The following is a 16,652-nucleotide window of genomic DNA, read 5'->3' as shown; positions in this document are numbered from 1 at the left end:
TCCAGCTCTGGGCCTGAAACGCGACCCACAATCTCCCTGGACGGTGGGATATGAGGTTAGACTTACTTCCCCTGTTTTTCAGCACCTGAACTTTTTATGATCACAATCAACACGGTGTGTTTTAAGTGATTCTTAGTCTGGATGCTACAGTAATGAGGTTTTTACCAACGGTGTGTCTAGAAAGGAAGAACCCATCAGGTAATGCTGAGAAGGCAGAGCAAGAGATATACCACAAGTCAGGAAAGACGGGAGATGCAGTGTGGACCTTCCTCTGGAAGCTAGAAGCTCATCACAACATGAGCTTCATCGGAAGACGATTTAGAGTTTCTGTCTCCATAGAACCTGCAACTCCATAGCACATGCCAGAGGAGCCTCAAGCCTTCACTTACACAGTCACTTCTTAATAGAAAGAACCTGGGCCACATTTCAGACAGACGATGGCTGTGTTGGGCAAAGGGCTAGATGTGGTCCATCCACCCAGCCTTGCTTCTCAGGCCTCACTCCAATTTTAGGAATGAAAGATACGAACGGGAATTAGAAGGATGTCACTGGGCTGACACCTCCTTCCAGATATAAGCATCAGCAGGGCCAGTTCTCTCACTATTAGTCTAGTCGACAGACAGTAAATGAAAGTCTAAAAGCTTATCTATTTGTCCCCCATGTGGTACGATAAAGCTATTTTCATCTGGAAGAAGGAAAAGTAAATAGATTTACTTTTCTTGGATGGGCCTCTGTGAAAATAAGTATTAAAAATATTAATGAATAAATTAAAAAAAAATAAATTCAAAAACAGTCCCCCCCAGCAGACTCAGATGGTATATTCTGGGCCAAGCCCAGACTTGGTTTCCGGTGGTGCCCACTGCCCTGACCCACGAGCCCCTCGTGCTCACCTGGGATCTTGAGGTTCAGGTCACAGATGCTCCCAACAGTGGCCACAGATGGGGCTCGACTGGTACGAGTAATGCTCTCCTTGACTCTTCCCTCCCCGCTGATCTTCACGGTAAAGGGGCTCCCTGCAAAAACCGAGCAGGCCCTTGAGAGCAGCCCAGAGGCCACGCGTGGCATTTACAGAAAACCCAAGCACGGGACAGGGAGAGCAGATGGGGCCACACATACCAGGCACGTGCTCATCGGCGAATTTGGTGGAGACGATGTAAACGCCAGGCACGGTGGGGAAGTAGGAGACCTTGCAAGTGCCGTCCTCCAGGTCCTCTGTCTGGATGTCCACTTTGCTGGGGCCTTCCACGGCCAAGGAGATGCCGCCATAGCCTGCAACACAGTAGCCCGTGGCTGCTGTGACAGCAGCTCATCAGGAAGCGGGAGCCTGATGAAGGCAGAAAGGACCTCCACCCCTGGAAATGCTCCAGAAAGCAGAAAGACAGTAACGGTGGCCCCTGTTGGACAGCGCTGGGCACAGGAGTCAGTTAAACGCTCTGAGAAATCCTGGAGTGAAATATCCTGGCTGAAGGTGGCCTTGACCACACTCTCTTCTCAAGGGTAGCCACTAATATCCCACCGACCCTCTGTCCTGCAGAACCCGCTGCGGGGGACCCTTTGACCACCTGCTTCCAGGAATGGCACGTGCTGTCTGGGGGTTTACTACCAGCTGCAGGCCTGAGAATTTGACATTTTTAACTGCTCCTAGCTGCCTCGGATGCCCAGCCAGGGAACCACTAAGACAGCAGATCTAAAGCTTTAATAACCTGAGGAATCAACAGAGAACATAAGCCCATCAGGACCACAAATTCTCCAGCTCCTTGCCCTGGGAAGGTGACTTTATCCAGAAATCACCAATGCAAGCCCATCACTCAAAAAGGCAGAAGGTGAAGACTCTGGGACGCGGAGTAGCTTGGAGTGGCCCAGCCTAATTCGGACCATCTCTAAGAGGAAGCAGGAAGAAGCTCCTCATTTGCACGAAAGCAATGCTCAGCTGAACATGACTTTGACCCGCTGGCATTCTTAGTTTGAGATGAGTCAAGGAGACCCTGGGGAGCTGAGACAATGGTGGGAATATTGATCATGAAACAGATCTGCGAGTTGTTGTGGCTCTGGGCTCACATGCCAGAAGCAGAGGGGGCTGCTAACCCTGCGAGCCTCAATTTTTTCATCTAGAAAACAAAGATAATACCTACTTTGCCACTGCTCTTGGGGCTTAAATGATAATCATGTAAAAGGGTCTATTGCTTGAAGGATGCTCACAAAGAAAAGAAGGTTGGCAGGATGAAAAGATGGAGTAACGTGAGCAGGAAGAAGCCAGTTCCAAAGCTCCGGGCCTCTTCCCCTGGGACCACCCCCCACAGACCTGCATCCCTCGTGTCCACGATGAAGTCAGACATCTCGAAAGTCCGGCCTTCTGACAGGCCACGGCCGTAGACTTTGGCTCTGCGGGCATCCCCGATCTCTGACTGGACCACCATGATGGACACGGGGCTGTTGGCCACGTGGTTGCCGTTCTTCTTGATGCTGACCAGGTGTTCACCCACCTCCCGGGGGATGAAGGAGATGCCTGGACCAGAGCACAGATTGGGGGTTATGAGGTGGGAGGGAGGGGTGAAGGGGAGGAAGCAGGAGGGAGACACACTGGCAAGAACAGAAACAGGACTTCCTTCCTGACTTTCTGGCAACCCAGGGTGTCCAAGAGGCTCGTCAGCATCGTAAGGCAGAAATGCTTGGACTCTGACCACGCATGTGACCCAGCAGGTTTACCACATCACACTCCAAGGTGCTACCAACTTCCCAGGCAAGGACTGGGATCCCGGGCAAGGAGGGAACCCCCATCTCCCACTCAAGACGTCCCGGCTCCTGCCGGGAGGGCAGTCTGAGCTCACCGATGTGGTTGTTGGGCAGCCTCTTCAGGAGACAGGGCTCGTCGCGGCCGGACGGGGCCTTGATGCTGGCCGTCAGGGTGCTGAGGTCAGTCTCACTGATGTCGAGCAGGAAGTCGGCGGCAGAGCCCAGCTTCACCTGAGAGCACCGTCTGCTGTCGTCTGGGAAACACCAGCCCCAACACAGCTCCATTACACGTGGTCACCCTGGCTCTCCAGAGCTCTCACACCACATGCCATTTATAGACGGAACAGGCAAGAATTAATCACGCAAACTTAAGTGACAAAAACACTCCCCAGACAATAAGCAGACCTAACCAACGAAGAATGACTGCTACTTATGTCTGGTTACAGGGAGGACCTGAGTCCACACAGACCACATTTATAACCCACTGAGAGCATGATCTGAACAGAGAGCACAACAGGGGTCAGAAGCAGGGCTTTGAGTCAGATAATCTCCACCTGAATCCCAGAATACCCACATGAACTTGGCTAAGCCAGTCTCTCCAACCCTCAGTTTTCCCATCTGTAAAAGGGACACAAAAATCTATCCAGAAGTGATGCTGACGAGCATCTCTGAGCTCACTCATGCAATAAGTATTATTTGAATGCCTCTATCTGAGGGCCTCCTTATTTGGACGCTGGAGTCAGACTGGCACAAATAAGTGCCCTCCAAGTGATGTGCTTGCTTTTCCCGGGATTACCAGCTGAAGGAGGAATTTAGCCTATCTAATGTTGGCCTTGCACCCCTAGTTTGTTCCCAAGGAGACGCTGTGAAACCTAAATCTCAGATGTGCCTAGCCTGCTGCCCCAGGTGTGATGGGAGGGGGGCCTATTGGGGCAGGGAGTCTCCAGCCAGTTGGGCAACTCTACCTGTGATCTTGGCTGTGAAGGGGCTGCCAGGGATGTGTTTGTCATTGTACTTGACCAGAATGCTGTAGTCGCCTGGCAGGGTGGGCAGGTAGGTCACCGTGCATGTCCCATCTTTGTTGTCAATGCAGCTGATTTCCGCCTTTGAGGGTCCCTCAATAGCCAAGTCCAGGCCACCTGTGAATGAATGAGAGGAGGGAAGGAGAGCCATCAGGGAGGGTGTTTCTGTGTTTCAAAAGGGATCACCGCTCATCCGGGACAGCCCTGCTGCCAGGAACGTCAGCCTGACACAAGCCACGGACAAGGGGCGTAGGTCAGAACAAAGCTATTTACATGGTGAAAGCGTCATTGGGAAGACACTCCACCATCTGAATTCTTCCTGCAAGTGACCCTGAAGTTCAATTCTTCCATATGTGTGGGACGAGGAAGGGATGGAACCCCACGCGCCAATCACACGTACGGGAGAGAGTGTCACACACGGACTATCACTGCTGCTTGGGGGCTGGATGCCATCATGAAAATCCCATTAGAATCGCAAATTTAGACATTCCTGTGATGACAATGCCCATGGGCACAGAGCTAGAATAAGCCACTAAATGATTCATGTGGCCCTGTGGATACATGTACAGGTGCAAGAAGAACAAAACCAAAAATGTTATCTATCAAAACACACGTAAATTTCAGGAAAGTCACATAAAACATTTCATAGTATGAATGTGATTTTAATCAGAACACGAAGGACTTTAAAATTTCTGTTTTGGGTAGAAGGCAGAGGAGCTCTACATAACAGATTTATATGAGAGAAAAGACAAGACAGATACTACCATTCAAGAGCCTTATTTTTAAAGGCTTCCCTGGAATTGCATCCCCTTAACTCTCCAAATGACAGCTGAGACCCACAGAACCACAGTACCTTCTCCTGCGTCCTCGGTGACAATGGTGAAGGTGGCGGTTTTGTTGGCCACTCCATACACCAGGCCCGGGCCATATGCAGAAACACTCCCGCTGTTGGGGTAGTTCACGTAGAACTGGAGCGGGCTCTCTGGGTTTGCAAAGAACACACACAAAGTTGGGACTCATAGGGGGTTGGGGGGATTCACCTAACAGCAGCGGGTGTGGCATCTCCTGGGCAGAGCAGAATGCAAGAGGAGATGCTGTGGGGCTCCCCATCCTAGGATACCCAAGGGGGTCTACTCACTATCGACCCTTCAGTGATCACATGAGAAAAACAGTCCCCAGGGTGGTCCAGACTGGAGGGGGGCTGAGGCAGGGGAATCTGGCTCAAATGGACAAGTAAGGAGGGAACAGCTACACCGGGGCTGGGTGATGGGGGGGAGCAGTGGAGAAGAGAAATGCCCCACTATAGATGGAATGTGACTGGAAAGGTCCTTTGGGAAGGCCGTTTGCCCATGACTTTCAAAGTCTGTGAGCCCAGCCCGAGGAATCTATCCCACTGTGGTCCTCTCCACTCAGGCCCACTCCCAGCCCTAGGCAAGTACTTCCATTTCCACAGAATTCAGGTGCAAATTAGGAAAAGAACCCAGGGTCCAACAACAGGGGGGTGGTTAAATCAACATTAGTCTACTTGCAGGTCACTAAAAATAATGAGGGAGATCTATGTACACTAACTTGAGAGATTAGCCATATGTGTTGCATTAAAGAAAAAAAGGCAAATTGCTACATAAATGTCAATATCCCATTATATTAATACCCTATATAATATTAACACCTATTATAATACCTATATAATAATATATACCCATCATAATATATTCCTATGTAATATTAATACCATTATCCCGGTCCAAAATAGAACAAAATTGCATGCATATTTGTAGGTACAGAGAGAGACATTTGAAAAGATACACACACCAGCATTGGAAGCAGAAGGAAAATGGTAGAAGGACATTTTTACTTTTTCTGTATCTGCATCTTTAGAACATTTAAACAGAAGCAGATAAATACATGTTTGCTTTAAACACATAGTATCCGTACACATACACAAACTAAAGCAAAAATCAAACTGGGAGAAGTATGTGCAACTCCTATCACAACGGGCTTATCTCTCCAATACTTAGACTGCTCTCAGAAACTGATATGACAAAGGCCAGTCGTCCAAGAGAAAAACTGAGCCAAGGATACACACGTCCAGTTCAGAGAAAAAGAAATACAAATAACATTGATACTTAGCCGTATAGAAAGTTGCTCAATTTCATTCACAGGAGAAATACAAACAAAGCAATACTGGTTTTTAACTATCAGTCTGGCAAAGATCCAAAAATTTGAGAGCCTATTCCACTGGCAAATTGGCGGAAAAGCAGGTGCTCTCCTGCATGGCGGGTGGGTACGTGAACGGGAAGAGATTGCGTGAAGGGCGCTTTGGTGAGATCTGTCAGAATTGCAGGGCTGTTGCCTGTGCCCTGCAATTCCTGCCCTGGGAACCAAATATCTCAGATACACCCTGGCAGGTGTGAGATGATGGGTGTGCAAGGCTATTATTCACTGCAGCATGACTAGTAATCACAAAAGGTGGGGAAGAACCCAATTGTCCTCCAGTGGGAGAAATGGTTCACGTGTAACGTTCACCCAAATGGCCGGACACCATGAACACTCTCTACTATTCAGATGCGCAAAGTTCTCCAGGATATACTATTAGATGAAAAGGGCAAGGTCAGAGTAACGTGTAGCGTAGGCTACTGTTTATGTAACAAAGGGAGAGGGATTAAACATCTGTATTCCCATCTGTTGTAGAGTCTTAAAAATATTCTGAAATCTAGCATAAAACATCAACAACAGTCAGGTTCAAGGAGAGGGCAGATGGGGGATATGGGTGGGAAGGAAACCCTTCTCCACATCATTTTTAAACTACGTAGATAGGTTATGTACTCAAAAAAAAGAAAAAGAGTAACACTGCTGGTTGATGGACATGAAACTTGAGCTGGCTTTTCTTGTCAAGGGCAGTGTGACAATAAGGCAGCTTGTCCTCTTCTCACAACCTCTTCTCCCGTCCCACGCTGCTCTGGGCTCTGCAGGCCCGGCTGGAAAGTCCCTTGACGTGCCTCACATTTTTCTCCCAGCTCACCCTTTGGCCATGCTTGGCATAGTGACAAAGACAAACAATCGCGGACCAAAGGGCCTGCACTGTGACCCAGGACACTTAGCTGTGTCATCCCTGATGGAAATTAGCTGGATCTGCTGGGGTCACAGCCTGTTTGGTTTTGCAGGGACGCCTACACTGCATTCCCAAATCTGCCACTGAAAACCACACAGCAGGTGACTCAACGACTGACTACAACCTCCCAGATGTTCACGTCCTGAATCTTGGAGTCCTGCAGGGCCAGGGCGCTGCAGTCAGCCAGGGCGCTGAGCCCGACTTACCAGGGATGTGGCTGCCCATGTATTTGATGTGCATCTCGTGGAGCCCGACCTCAGTGGGAGCGTATCTGACAGTGACCGTGCCATCCTTGTTGTCCACAATCTCAGGTGTGGCTGTCTTCCCAGAAGGCATGTGGACCTCTCCTGTTGGAGCACATGGAGACGGGGCAGTGAGCCCACCAAGACTTCCCCCGAGAAGCTGAGCACAGAGGCACACGTGGCCTTCACAATAAAGGTTTTCAGATACAAGAACACTTCACACCATTGCCTAAAACACCACGTTCCACAACCGGAAGCAGAGACGTACCTGCCTTTATTTTGTTCTATTTTGTTTCCACAAAATGCAGCAGGCAACTCACAAGTAAAGGGTCTTCTACTTTTGTACTGATAAATGAGAAGCTCAGACAGGACTTGAGAAGACCATGAGACCAATTGGATTGGTAAAGCGTCAACTCAAAGAGAAGCAGGCATTGAAAGGAGGCTAGGAGAGGAAGTAACTCTTGTACAACAGACCTCAGTGTCAATGTCACATCTGAAAAAGTGGAAGAATAAGAGAAGGCAAGAAAAGGGGGGAATAGGAACGTGATGGTCGAGAGAGATCTAAACACAGTGGTTCTCCCCTTACAGAGCATTTCCGGCCCTCTCTCCAGGATGCAAGTTATAAATGAACCACCTCTTCTGAGATACACATATACACACAGGACATTCTGCAATCCCATGGGCTCATGGACTGACCCAGGGATGCTGGGTTCCGGACCCCAGGTCTGGGGGACAGGTGGAACCAGCTCCTGCGCACTGTTTGGAGAGCTAGTGCAAGTGAGTGAGAACAAGACGGCTTTCACGACAGTGCTTACCGGTGATTTCTCCTTTCCTGACTGCAAACGGAATGACCAAGTCGAAAGGCTTAAACCCCAGGCCGTTCATGTCACTCACTGGGACATAGGCCTCTTCAGTTACCTAAAAACAGGAAGCAGTGGTCACTGGGTAAAGTGGACAACAGTGTGAGCTGGGGAAGCTACAGGGGGCAGAGCAACTGGGAATTTTGCAAGCTCGTACAGCCAGGATTTGGGGATGCGGCTGCCCATGCGTTGTGGGCTTTGGCTAACGGGCTCTGGGGCCAGAGCAGAACCTGGAGAATTGGAGGAATCATGCTGACCAATTGCTAAAAATCCCTAGGCTGTTTGCTTGTGAAATTCCCAGTAGCGCCCATGGGAAAGCGGAAAAGTGAGAGACAGCAATGTCTGTGAGTCCCAAGAGGTTCCACCTGGAAAGGTTTAGTTGCCTGTGGCCTGGAAAAGAAGGTGCGTTTTAAGTGGCAGAAAGTAGCAGCAGTGGCTTTCCCCCTGAACAGAAACCAAATGTGCAAGTGGTGGCTTTTAGAGTCTGCAGGAGGGCTGAGACAGCTGTCCATCTTTCTCTTTAAACGTGGAGACAAACTGCACCGAGCGTGATCACAGACATGGTGGCGGGCGATTCGTGGAGCGCGAACGATGACACAGGTGGGTCTCATTACAGAGAAAGCCGGGATCATTGTGCTGCACTGATCAGTGGGGACAAACCAATGACCAGGACACCCAGAGGGCTTAAGCAATCCCCCAAAGCAGGCTGCAGCTTTTCTGCAATGAAGGCTGAGTAAACAAAGACATGGAAAAGGGAAAAATAAAAACAAAAACAAAAAGTGTACCCAGGGCCTGAATCCGGGGGGACATGCATTTACCGGTGCTTCCTCCACAGCTGCGACTTTCCCATCTGTGGCCTGGTCAGTGGCAAATGGAAATTAGTTGGGAATCACATTGAGGGACATCGCGACTCAGTAGATTCTACAACCCGAGGGCTGATTCCTCCCCATCTGTCTTGCCTAGCAGAGAGCTACTCCCTGTAGGGGGAGCCTACCTTCTTCCCACCATCGTGGAGAGCAAGTTGGCGTCTCCTCTTCCAATGTCAAATCCATATGCCCTCTGAACCCATGACCCACTTCTAGGAAGCAAGCCTATAGAAATACTGGCAGGAAAGTCTATAGGTAAGTCATGTATGCAAAGGATTTTACTGGAGCCATTCATTGTTGGGAAAGGCTGAAGTAACCTAAATGTCCATCTGTAAGGGCGTCGGTTAAGTAAATTATATAAGTCTGTACAGTGGACCCCCGTGCAGCCATTCTGAAGAAGCGATCAAGTCAGATCAATTAGTATGGAAGGGTATTTACAGCATATTGAGGGAAGGAAGCAAGTTGCAAAGCAATGTGCATGGTTAATCTCATGCACAAAACTGACATGTTTCTTGTATAAGCAGGAGAAAACCTAATGCTGGTCACCCCTGGAGCATGAAATTGGAAAAGGGGTCTCTTGTTACTTGGTATGTGTCTATAGTTATGTTCTAAAAGTTTTTATAAATTCATTTTTTAAAAACCAGAGACTTTGTGTTCCTGATCCAATCACCCTGATAAGGGATGGGTCCCCTCTCAGTTCCTTCTTCTCCCACAATAAAAGAATGGGAAAGCCTCCCTTCTGGAGGAAAACGTCCGTGCTCATGGTTAGCCCCTTTTGTGTATTCTGGCATCTCAGAAAGGGGGCTTCACTTACAAAGGCAGCTTTGTAAGCTTCAACGTTTGCAACAGCCCTATCCCCCACCCCCTGGACCATCTCAGGTTGGGCGACTCCGGGACACATCAGCCGGGAAGATCTTTCAGTGGCTACGCTATAGCCTTTGATCAGTGACTTCTTTTTTTTTTTCTTGGCGGTACACAGGCCTCTCGCTGCTGTGGTCTCTCCCGTTGCAGAGCACAGGCTCCGGACGCGCAGGCTCAGTGGCCGTGGCTCACGGGCCTAGCCGCTCCGCGGTATGTGGGATCTTCCCAGACCGGGGCATGAACCCGTGTCCCCTGCATCGGCAGGCGGACTCTCAACCACTGCGCCACCAGGGAAGCCCTGATCAGTGACTTAACAGTGACAGGCAGAGAAGCTGCTAGACCCGTGACTTGCTGTGCACGTCTGTGAGATGTATTTAACTGAACCAGCCTGCTGGGGCTCCTGCAGACATTTGCTGCAAAGGCAGTACAGGGTGTTCATGTCCTTTTGGCCCCAAGCCTGCAGGGGAAGACAGCGAACCTAGCCCCAAGAGGCCAATGAATAGAAAGTGAGCCCATCTAGGTAAGGCTGGAGGAAGCTAGGAACGGGAGAATGAAGACCTAAAGCATGTGCCCTGAGTGTCATCCCTTCCTGCCTTCAGCAGTTGTTAGGGGGCTAGTGCGTTTTACACAAAGGATCCTTGCTCTGTGTGCATTCCAGGGCTGAATGGACTTTCATTCCTAACGAGTTTGGTGGCCTCCACTGCAGGTTTCTGACTCATCTGCTAAAATGGTCCTTGGTATTTTCTTCCTGATTTCCTCACTCACACCCTCCAAATGTGGTCTCTTATCTCCAGCCCATCCCACCAGCAGGGCTGTGACCTCTGCCCAATTCTAACCAACCAGATAAAAACTCCTGTGGGCTAAAAACAGATTCTTACAACTACAACTGGGACTTCTCTGTAAATAAGTAGGACATACACTTTCTAGCTGCATCTTTTTCTCCCCTGAGGAGAAAAACACTCCCAAATTAACAGCGTCAAAAGTGTTTACATCCTCGAGACATAAAAAGGCTCCAGGTCTCTGGCACAACGTTTATAGATAAACAAACATCTATGGAAAAGAATAAAGGTTCAGCAGATTATAGAGTGGGAGACAGACACGGGCTTCTGTCTGGAATGGAGTCTTCGTGTCCTTCTCTGCTGCTGCATAAAGTGAAATCATTAGATGGAGCTTTGTAGGCTGTGCGTGGGGCCAGGCCACTGAGTTCTGTAAACTTTGTGGTCTGCTGCCCATGGCATCAAAGGACACAGGTGAGGACGGTGCTCAGCAGCTGTCCAGAGCAGGCAATCTGGGTTCAGTGGACTTGAGTCTGATCCCCGCTCCTACACAGCATTTGTAAAAGGGCCAACAATGCTTAGTTTTAAGGGTTAAATGAAGGACTGCTCCTGAGGTTTCTAACCCCTTTCCTGGTTGAAGAACCTCAATAATCAAAGGAGGATCTAAAAGTCACTCAGATTTGAAAATTAAAGGGCCGAGCCATTCTCTGGCTCAGAGGTTTTGCATAATGGTTTTCTTTTATTCCAGATGTTCCTAGCTTCAAAAAGACAAGTTATTTCCCCCTCATCATCAAAGTCTGAATCTTTCCAAAACACAACTGGAGGTACTTTGAGTCCTGGGATATCAGAGTCAAGTCTCCAGACATAACAGCCTCGGGAACCTCTCTCCTCCAGGGGAGGGGAGAGGAGGAAGAACAAGCAGGATGAAAAATTGTAATGTTTTACTCATAGACGTTTTTGTCAAAGCGTATCTTTCTGAGCTGGGCTTAGGCCACGACATTGCCTAAGATCCTTAAGAATGATGGACACTCTGGTTGCCAGTGATTTCCTAAAACCCCTTAGAGCCAAAGGGTCCCTGGGTTTCTAGAGATTACACAGGATTCTTCAAGGTCATGACTGCTTAAGACAATTTTTTTTTTACAGAAAAGAAAAAAAAAGTGGCCGGGGATGTCTCAGCCAGGGTTTAACCAACAGCAGTCATTACTGTTCCTGCTAACAACGGCATGCTCTAGAGAAGGAATTTTCCTTACCATGACAGTGAAGGGGCTGTTGGGAATATCAACGCCACCAAAGCGCACGTAGATGACATAGGTGCCCGGCTTGGCGGCCGTGTAGAAAATGTCATAGGTGCCATCCTCATTCTCGATGACATCAGCCTCAGCCTCAGTGCCGTCTGGGGTCAGAACCGTGCAGGTCACTTTGCCTTTCCCGGCGGTCTTGGCGTCTACCACAAAGCCCACTTCCTCGCCAGTTTTCACAGTGGAGGCGATTCCAGGACCTGGAGAAAAGTTTAGGAGGAGAGAGTGGAAGCTTCAGCCATGGACAGCAGCCGAAGGCCCAAGAACAAATCACACACGTTCGTGTTGTATCTGTGAATGTTAGACCTTCAACTACCGCTGTGCAGAGGGATGTCCCAGAGATGCCCTGGGGAAGATGCTGCTCCAGGGAGCATTCTATCGATTACTTATTAAATAAGGTGTATCTGCAAGTTCTGAGTGATAACCATGTGTTAAACCGGCTTTGCCAGCATTCAAGTGTATGGGGATGAAGGTCAACTTTCATCAGCAAACACATATTGGGCATTTTCTTAAGTGCCAGATACACACAAAGGTGAGCAAACCACAGCCTCAGCTCTCAATATGCTCAAAATCTAACAGGGCAGATGCATGCAGGCTGGACACCAAGAATGACAGCTCAATCTGTGTTGGAAACACCGAGGGGGGACTAAGTTATCAAAAAAATAATCAATGGTTCTTCAAAGAAGCATCCTGCAGCACATCTATGGAAAGTTCTATGAATTTATATCCCAGGGTTGCCACATTGACAGAGGGCTTCCTGAGAAAGGGGAAATGGCTGAATTCTGAAGCCTGGGTACCCTTGGCTAGGGAAGACTTACAACCTCTGTCTCCAAATGATGACCCGTCTATCTGTCTGTCTCTCTGACTTGTGGCACCCCTTTACTGAGGATCCACAGATCAGGGAGTGCAAAAAACTATGAATTAAAAGCACCCTGGCAGAAAAAAAAAAGCAAAGTGTGTAGAAGCGACAGGGAGTGATAAGAACATGCTGAGACAGTGAGTAGTAAGGGAAGACTGAAGTTTGGCGCTGAATGACAGACTGAGAGGTAGGGCCCCAGGCTGAGCAGAGTATCCTGCCTGAGCTGCGGGAAGGAGGAGAGCCTGGAAAGCCAGGAGGAAGTTCCCACCCAGTATTCACATGCCCTCAGGTTGGCAAAGACAATCCAGTTGTCTCTGGAACAGCACAGACCTAGGAGGTGGCAGACTGGCCATCGTTACAAAATTTCTCAGTCTTGTGGTGGATGAGCCAAAAAGTGCCAAGCTGAGCAATTTACAGCCTCACCCTGAAAGCCAAAAGATTTTCTCCTTTCAGAACAAGACGAGAGGGCTTCCCTGGCGGCGCAGTGGTTGAGAGTCCGCCTGCCGATGCAGGGGACACAGGTTCGTGCCCCAGTCCGGGAAGATCCCTCATGCCGCGGAGCAGCTGGGCCCGAGAGCCATGGCTGCTGAGCCTGCGCGTCCGGAGCCTGTGCTCCGCAACGGGAGACGCCACAACAGTGAGAGGCCCGCGTACCACACACACACACAAAAAAGAACAAGACGAGATATGAGAGAAATAGGACACATCCAGGGTGGACCTCTGTTTAGTTTTATTTAAAGAGAAGCAAATCAGTTTCATTTCAGAGATGGGGATTCAGGGTTTGAAATCTGCTTGAAGCAACATCGGAGTTGCCCATGATATTCAATTGGTCATGTCTTAGAAATGGAAGGAACTGTTATGCTCTAATATTCCTGGAGAATTCCCGAGAGACTCAGACGTGAGTCCTGAGTGTTGAGGAAAAACCTAGATCCTTTCATGTGCTTCTCTAGCCCTGGCCTGAAATGCTCTTGAATATATCTCAAATAACTAAACCATCTACTCATGAAAGGCATAAATTTGATGCTTTTCATGGGAGCCACAGTTGAAATCGCAACAACTGAAATCTCCACAATCACCCACTTCAAAAGTAACTGTAATAGTTTCCATGTGCCTGGCACTGTGCTAAGCACTTTTCATGTCTGACCTCATCTAATCTCTGCAATAACAGTCTCTGATCCTTGGAAGAGCTTCTTGAACTTAAATGTTTTCCCAAAAGATCTTCCATCTAAGTCTGCCTGAGGCTAGGAGTGGTGGAGCATCTTGCCCTGATCACACAGCTATTAAGTGGCAGACGCTGGCTTTCTGATGCCAAAACACACGCTCCTGTCCTTGAGCTGCACTCACCTGTGGCCAGGCACTTGCTGGCATCGCCCGTCTGTGTGGCCCGGATGCGGTAGGGAGACAACGGGATGTCGTCCCCACCGTAGGTGACCCCAATCATATAACGTCCAGTCTTGTCGGGGATGTAGGTAACAGCGTATGTGCCGTCTTTATTGTCATGGACAACGGCTCTTTTGGGTTTTCCCTCTTGGTCCTGTGGATCACAGAGAAATGCTATTTAGGATGTTGTCATCAAGATGTAGAAACCATTCAAAGAAAACCTTGACAGATTTTGCTCATTAATTAATGCCTCTAGCGGGAGGAAAAAAGAATTACTGGCTTAATACATTTTGGGAGGTGGTGGGAGCAGAGGGTCATAGATCCCTTTAACACTGTGATGGACATGGTCAATTTTGAGTGAGTTTTCTGTCAAGGGAACGAACAGTTGTAGCTCCAAACCCATCGAAATGTAGGGAGACAAGGGGGCAGAGGCTCCTGCTTCTGCACCAGCAGCTTCACTCTCCCTTCCGTCTTTACTAATAGGAACCTAATTCTTAGCTAGGTATGCTGCTTCCAGAATACGAGACGCCACTTCCTAGTATCCTGGGCCACTAGGTACAGCCATGGGACTTATGACAAACTTCTGGCAAACGAGAAGAGAGTGGAAGTCTCATGAGGGACTTCTGACAGGGCTGCTTAAGAGAGCTGATTGAGTTGGAAGGTCCCATTGTCCCTTCTGCTCTCTTCCTCTTTCTGGCGTGCCACGTGGATTGGATGGCCAGAGCACCAGCAGGCTCATGGTCCATGAGGAGACCTTAGGGACAGAAGTCACACGTTAGGACACAGGAGCGGAGAGGTGGAATGGAGCCTGCTTCCTTGATAAGCACATAGCACCCAGGCGCCTTGCCCGGCCTCTGGGCCTGTCTAACAAGAGAGAACTCTCCCATGTGTTTAAGCCACTCTTATTTGAGGGTTGACTGTGATATGCAGCAGAACTTAGTCTTAACTAATCCAAAGGGTAATTTTAAACATTCAAACAACAAAAGATAGGAATAGATATGACAGAGAGCAAAATATATGAGATTCACCAAAATGTGGTACTTGAAGCTATACTCTCAGACTTCTCAGGCAAGCCTGTCTGTTGTCCTGTACAATTACCGACTCTCTAGTGAGGAAATCAGACAAACATTTGTGTGAGGCTAGAAATTAGTTGTTAAAATCCTGGTTCTTATCCCTGGCTGCGAAATTAGGTCTTATTAATGAAGTTTGGCTCCAGAAAAATCATTCAAGGTTACCGTTATCTGAACAGCAAGCAGGCCTTCCCCGGCATCTCTGGCATCGATGGCAAACTCCACAGGCAGGCTGGCAGGCACACCATAGGTACTGAGGCCAGGGCCACTGGCGGTCACTTTGCTGGCATCGTATGTGGGAAGGACCTTGACCTTAAAGGGACTTGACAGACATACACACCCCAGTTCAGTATGGATACACTTCAACCCAGCTACATCTGACCTCTCTTACACAAGAGACTGGGATTGAGAGGGAGGATTTCTACAGCATATAAGACTTAAGTGCCAAATCCAGCAGAAATTTACAACCGTGTAACCATCATACAACAGACCAGCTTTCCATAAGTGCATTCCATGGGTTACAAACTAATTTCCAAATTAGTTTGGCAAACATGGGGTTAAACACATTTAACCCACTTTTGTTTTACTAACACAATGATCACCAAAATGGAAAAAAAAAATATTAAAACTGATGTTTCAATATTATCTTGTCCTCTTATTTTCTATTTTTAGTATGTTTTAGATGATACAAGACCTATTAGTCAAATACCACATATATGTAATTGATAAATTTTACCTTTCCACAGAGCTAGAGCTATATGTATACCTTCATGTAAAAATATGCACATTTGGGGTACAGGTGAAACTTTTAAATTCTAAGTATGATAAAAAAAAATCTTTGGAGACTCTTCTGAGAGGTAAAGAACTTTAAGCAACATTTTTTCTATTAATAGGAATGAGGAACAGGTTTTTATTCAACACCTTCTGGGAATGCTATGGCCAACCAAATTCTCAATTAAGAAGTAAAAATTTTTGCCCTAATCAGAAAACAAGTTGCATGGTCACCAGAAAGAAGACCTTGATGAACTAACGCACTCCTTACTGTCAGCTCACCTTTATGTTAAAGATGGCTGAAAGGAACAAAGGCAGGGGGGGCACCAAGAGAGCAGGAGGCACAAGCATCAAGGCTAGTGTATTTTAATACCTGTGCAGAGCATGCCGGTTCTCAGAGATGCTGATCAGATGGACGGCTGGGTAAACGAGTGCACGGATACAGGGATGGATGGATGCGTGGGTGGGGCACAGATGGGTGGATGCATGGATAGATGAACGGATGGGTGGGCCACCAGAGCAGTGCTGGTCACCAGAGGGGTGGGCTTGAACCCCTTCCCTAAGTGACAGAAGCTTACCTACGAGGGATCTCTTCATCAGCATATTTAACAGAGACCATGTAAGGCCCCTCCTGGGACGGGGTGTAGGTCACTGTGTGTGTGCCATCCCCATTGTCCACCACGTTCACGGGCTCCACCAGACCTGAGAACAGAGACGAGAGGGCTGAGGAACTGCCTGGCTTTCCCTTCACTCCACCTGGGCTGAGTTCATGAAGGATCACATTCATCCATGAGAGCTATTG

The 16,652-nt window shown here is 48.4% G+C and overlaps 1 protein-coding gene across 3 annotated transcripts in view; it reads right to left on the bottom strand.

Moving 5' to 3' along the window:
• FLNB (filamin B) overlaps positions 1-16,652 on the bottom strand; it is a 139,697-nt gene that overhangs the window by 20,041 nt on the left and 103,004 nt on the right. For 2 of the 3 annotated variants that reach the window (XM_079933631.1, XM_079933629.1), the window contains 13 exons: positions 16,429-16,552; positions 15,245-15,401; positions 13,974-14,163; positions 11,723-11,970; positions 8,755-8,826; positions 7,925-8,027; positions 7,074-7,214; positions 4,609-4,737; positions 3,699-3,872; positions 2,829-2,987; positions 2,303-2,506; positions 1,117-1,269; positions 891-1,013 (listed from right to left, as the gene is read on the bottom strand). In XM_079933631.1, the coding sequence (XP_079789757.1) occupies positions 891-1,013; positions 1,117-1,269; positions 2,303-2,506; positions 2,829-2,987; positions 3,699-3,872; positions 4,609-4,737; positions 7,074-7,214; positions 7,925-8,027; positions 8,755-8,826; positions 11,723-11,970; positions 13,974-14,163; positions 15,245-15,401; positions 16,429-16,552 (1,977 nt within the window). The remainder of the gene's footprint in view (positions 1-890; positions 1,014-1,116; positions 1,270-2,302; positions 2,507-2,828; positions 2,988-3,698; positions 3,873-4,608; positions 4,738-7,073; positions 7,215-7,924; positions 8,028-8,754; positions 8,827-11,722; positions 11,971-13,973; positions 14,164-15,244; positions 15,402-16,428; positions 16,553-16,652) is intronic. The other variant, XM_079933630.1, reaches the window with a different exon arrangement.

Source organism: Stenella coeruleoalba (genome assembly GCF_951394435.1).
Source record: "Stenella coeruleoalba genome assembly, chromosome: 10".
Taxonomy (NCBI): domain Eukaryota; kingdom Metazoa; phylum Chordata; class Mammalia; order Artiodactyla; family Delphinidae; genus Stenella; species Stenella coeruleoalba.
The sequence above is the reverse complement of the archived record's forward strand: the minus strand, read 5'-3'. Positions and strand labels throughout refer to the sequence as shown.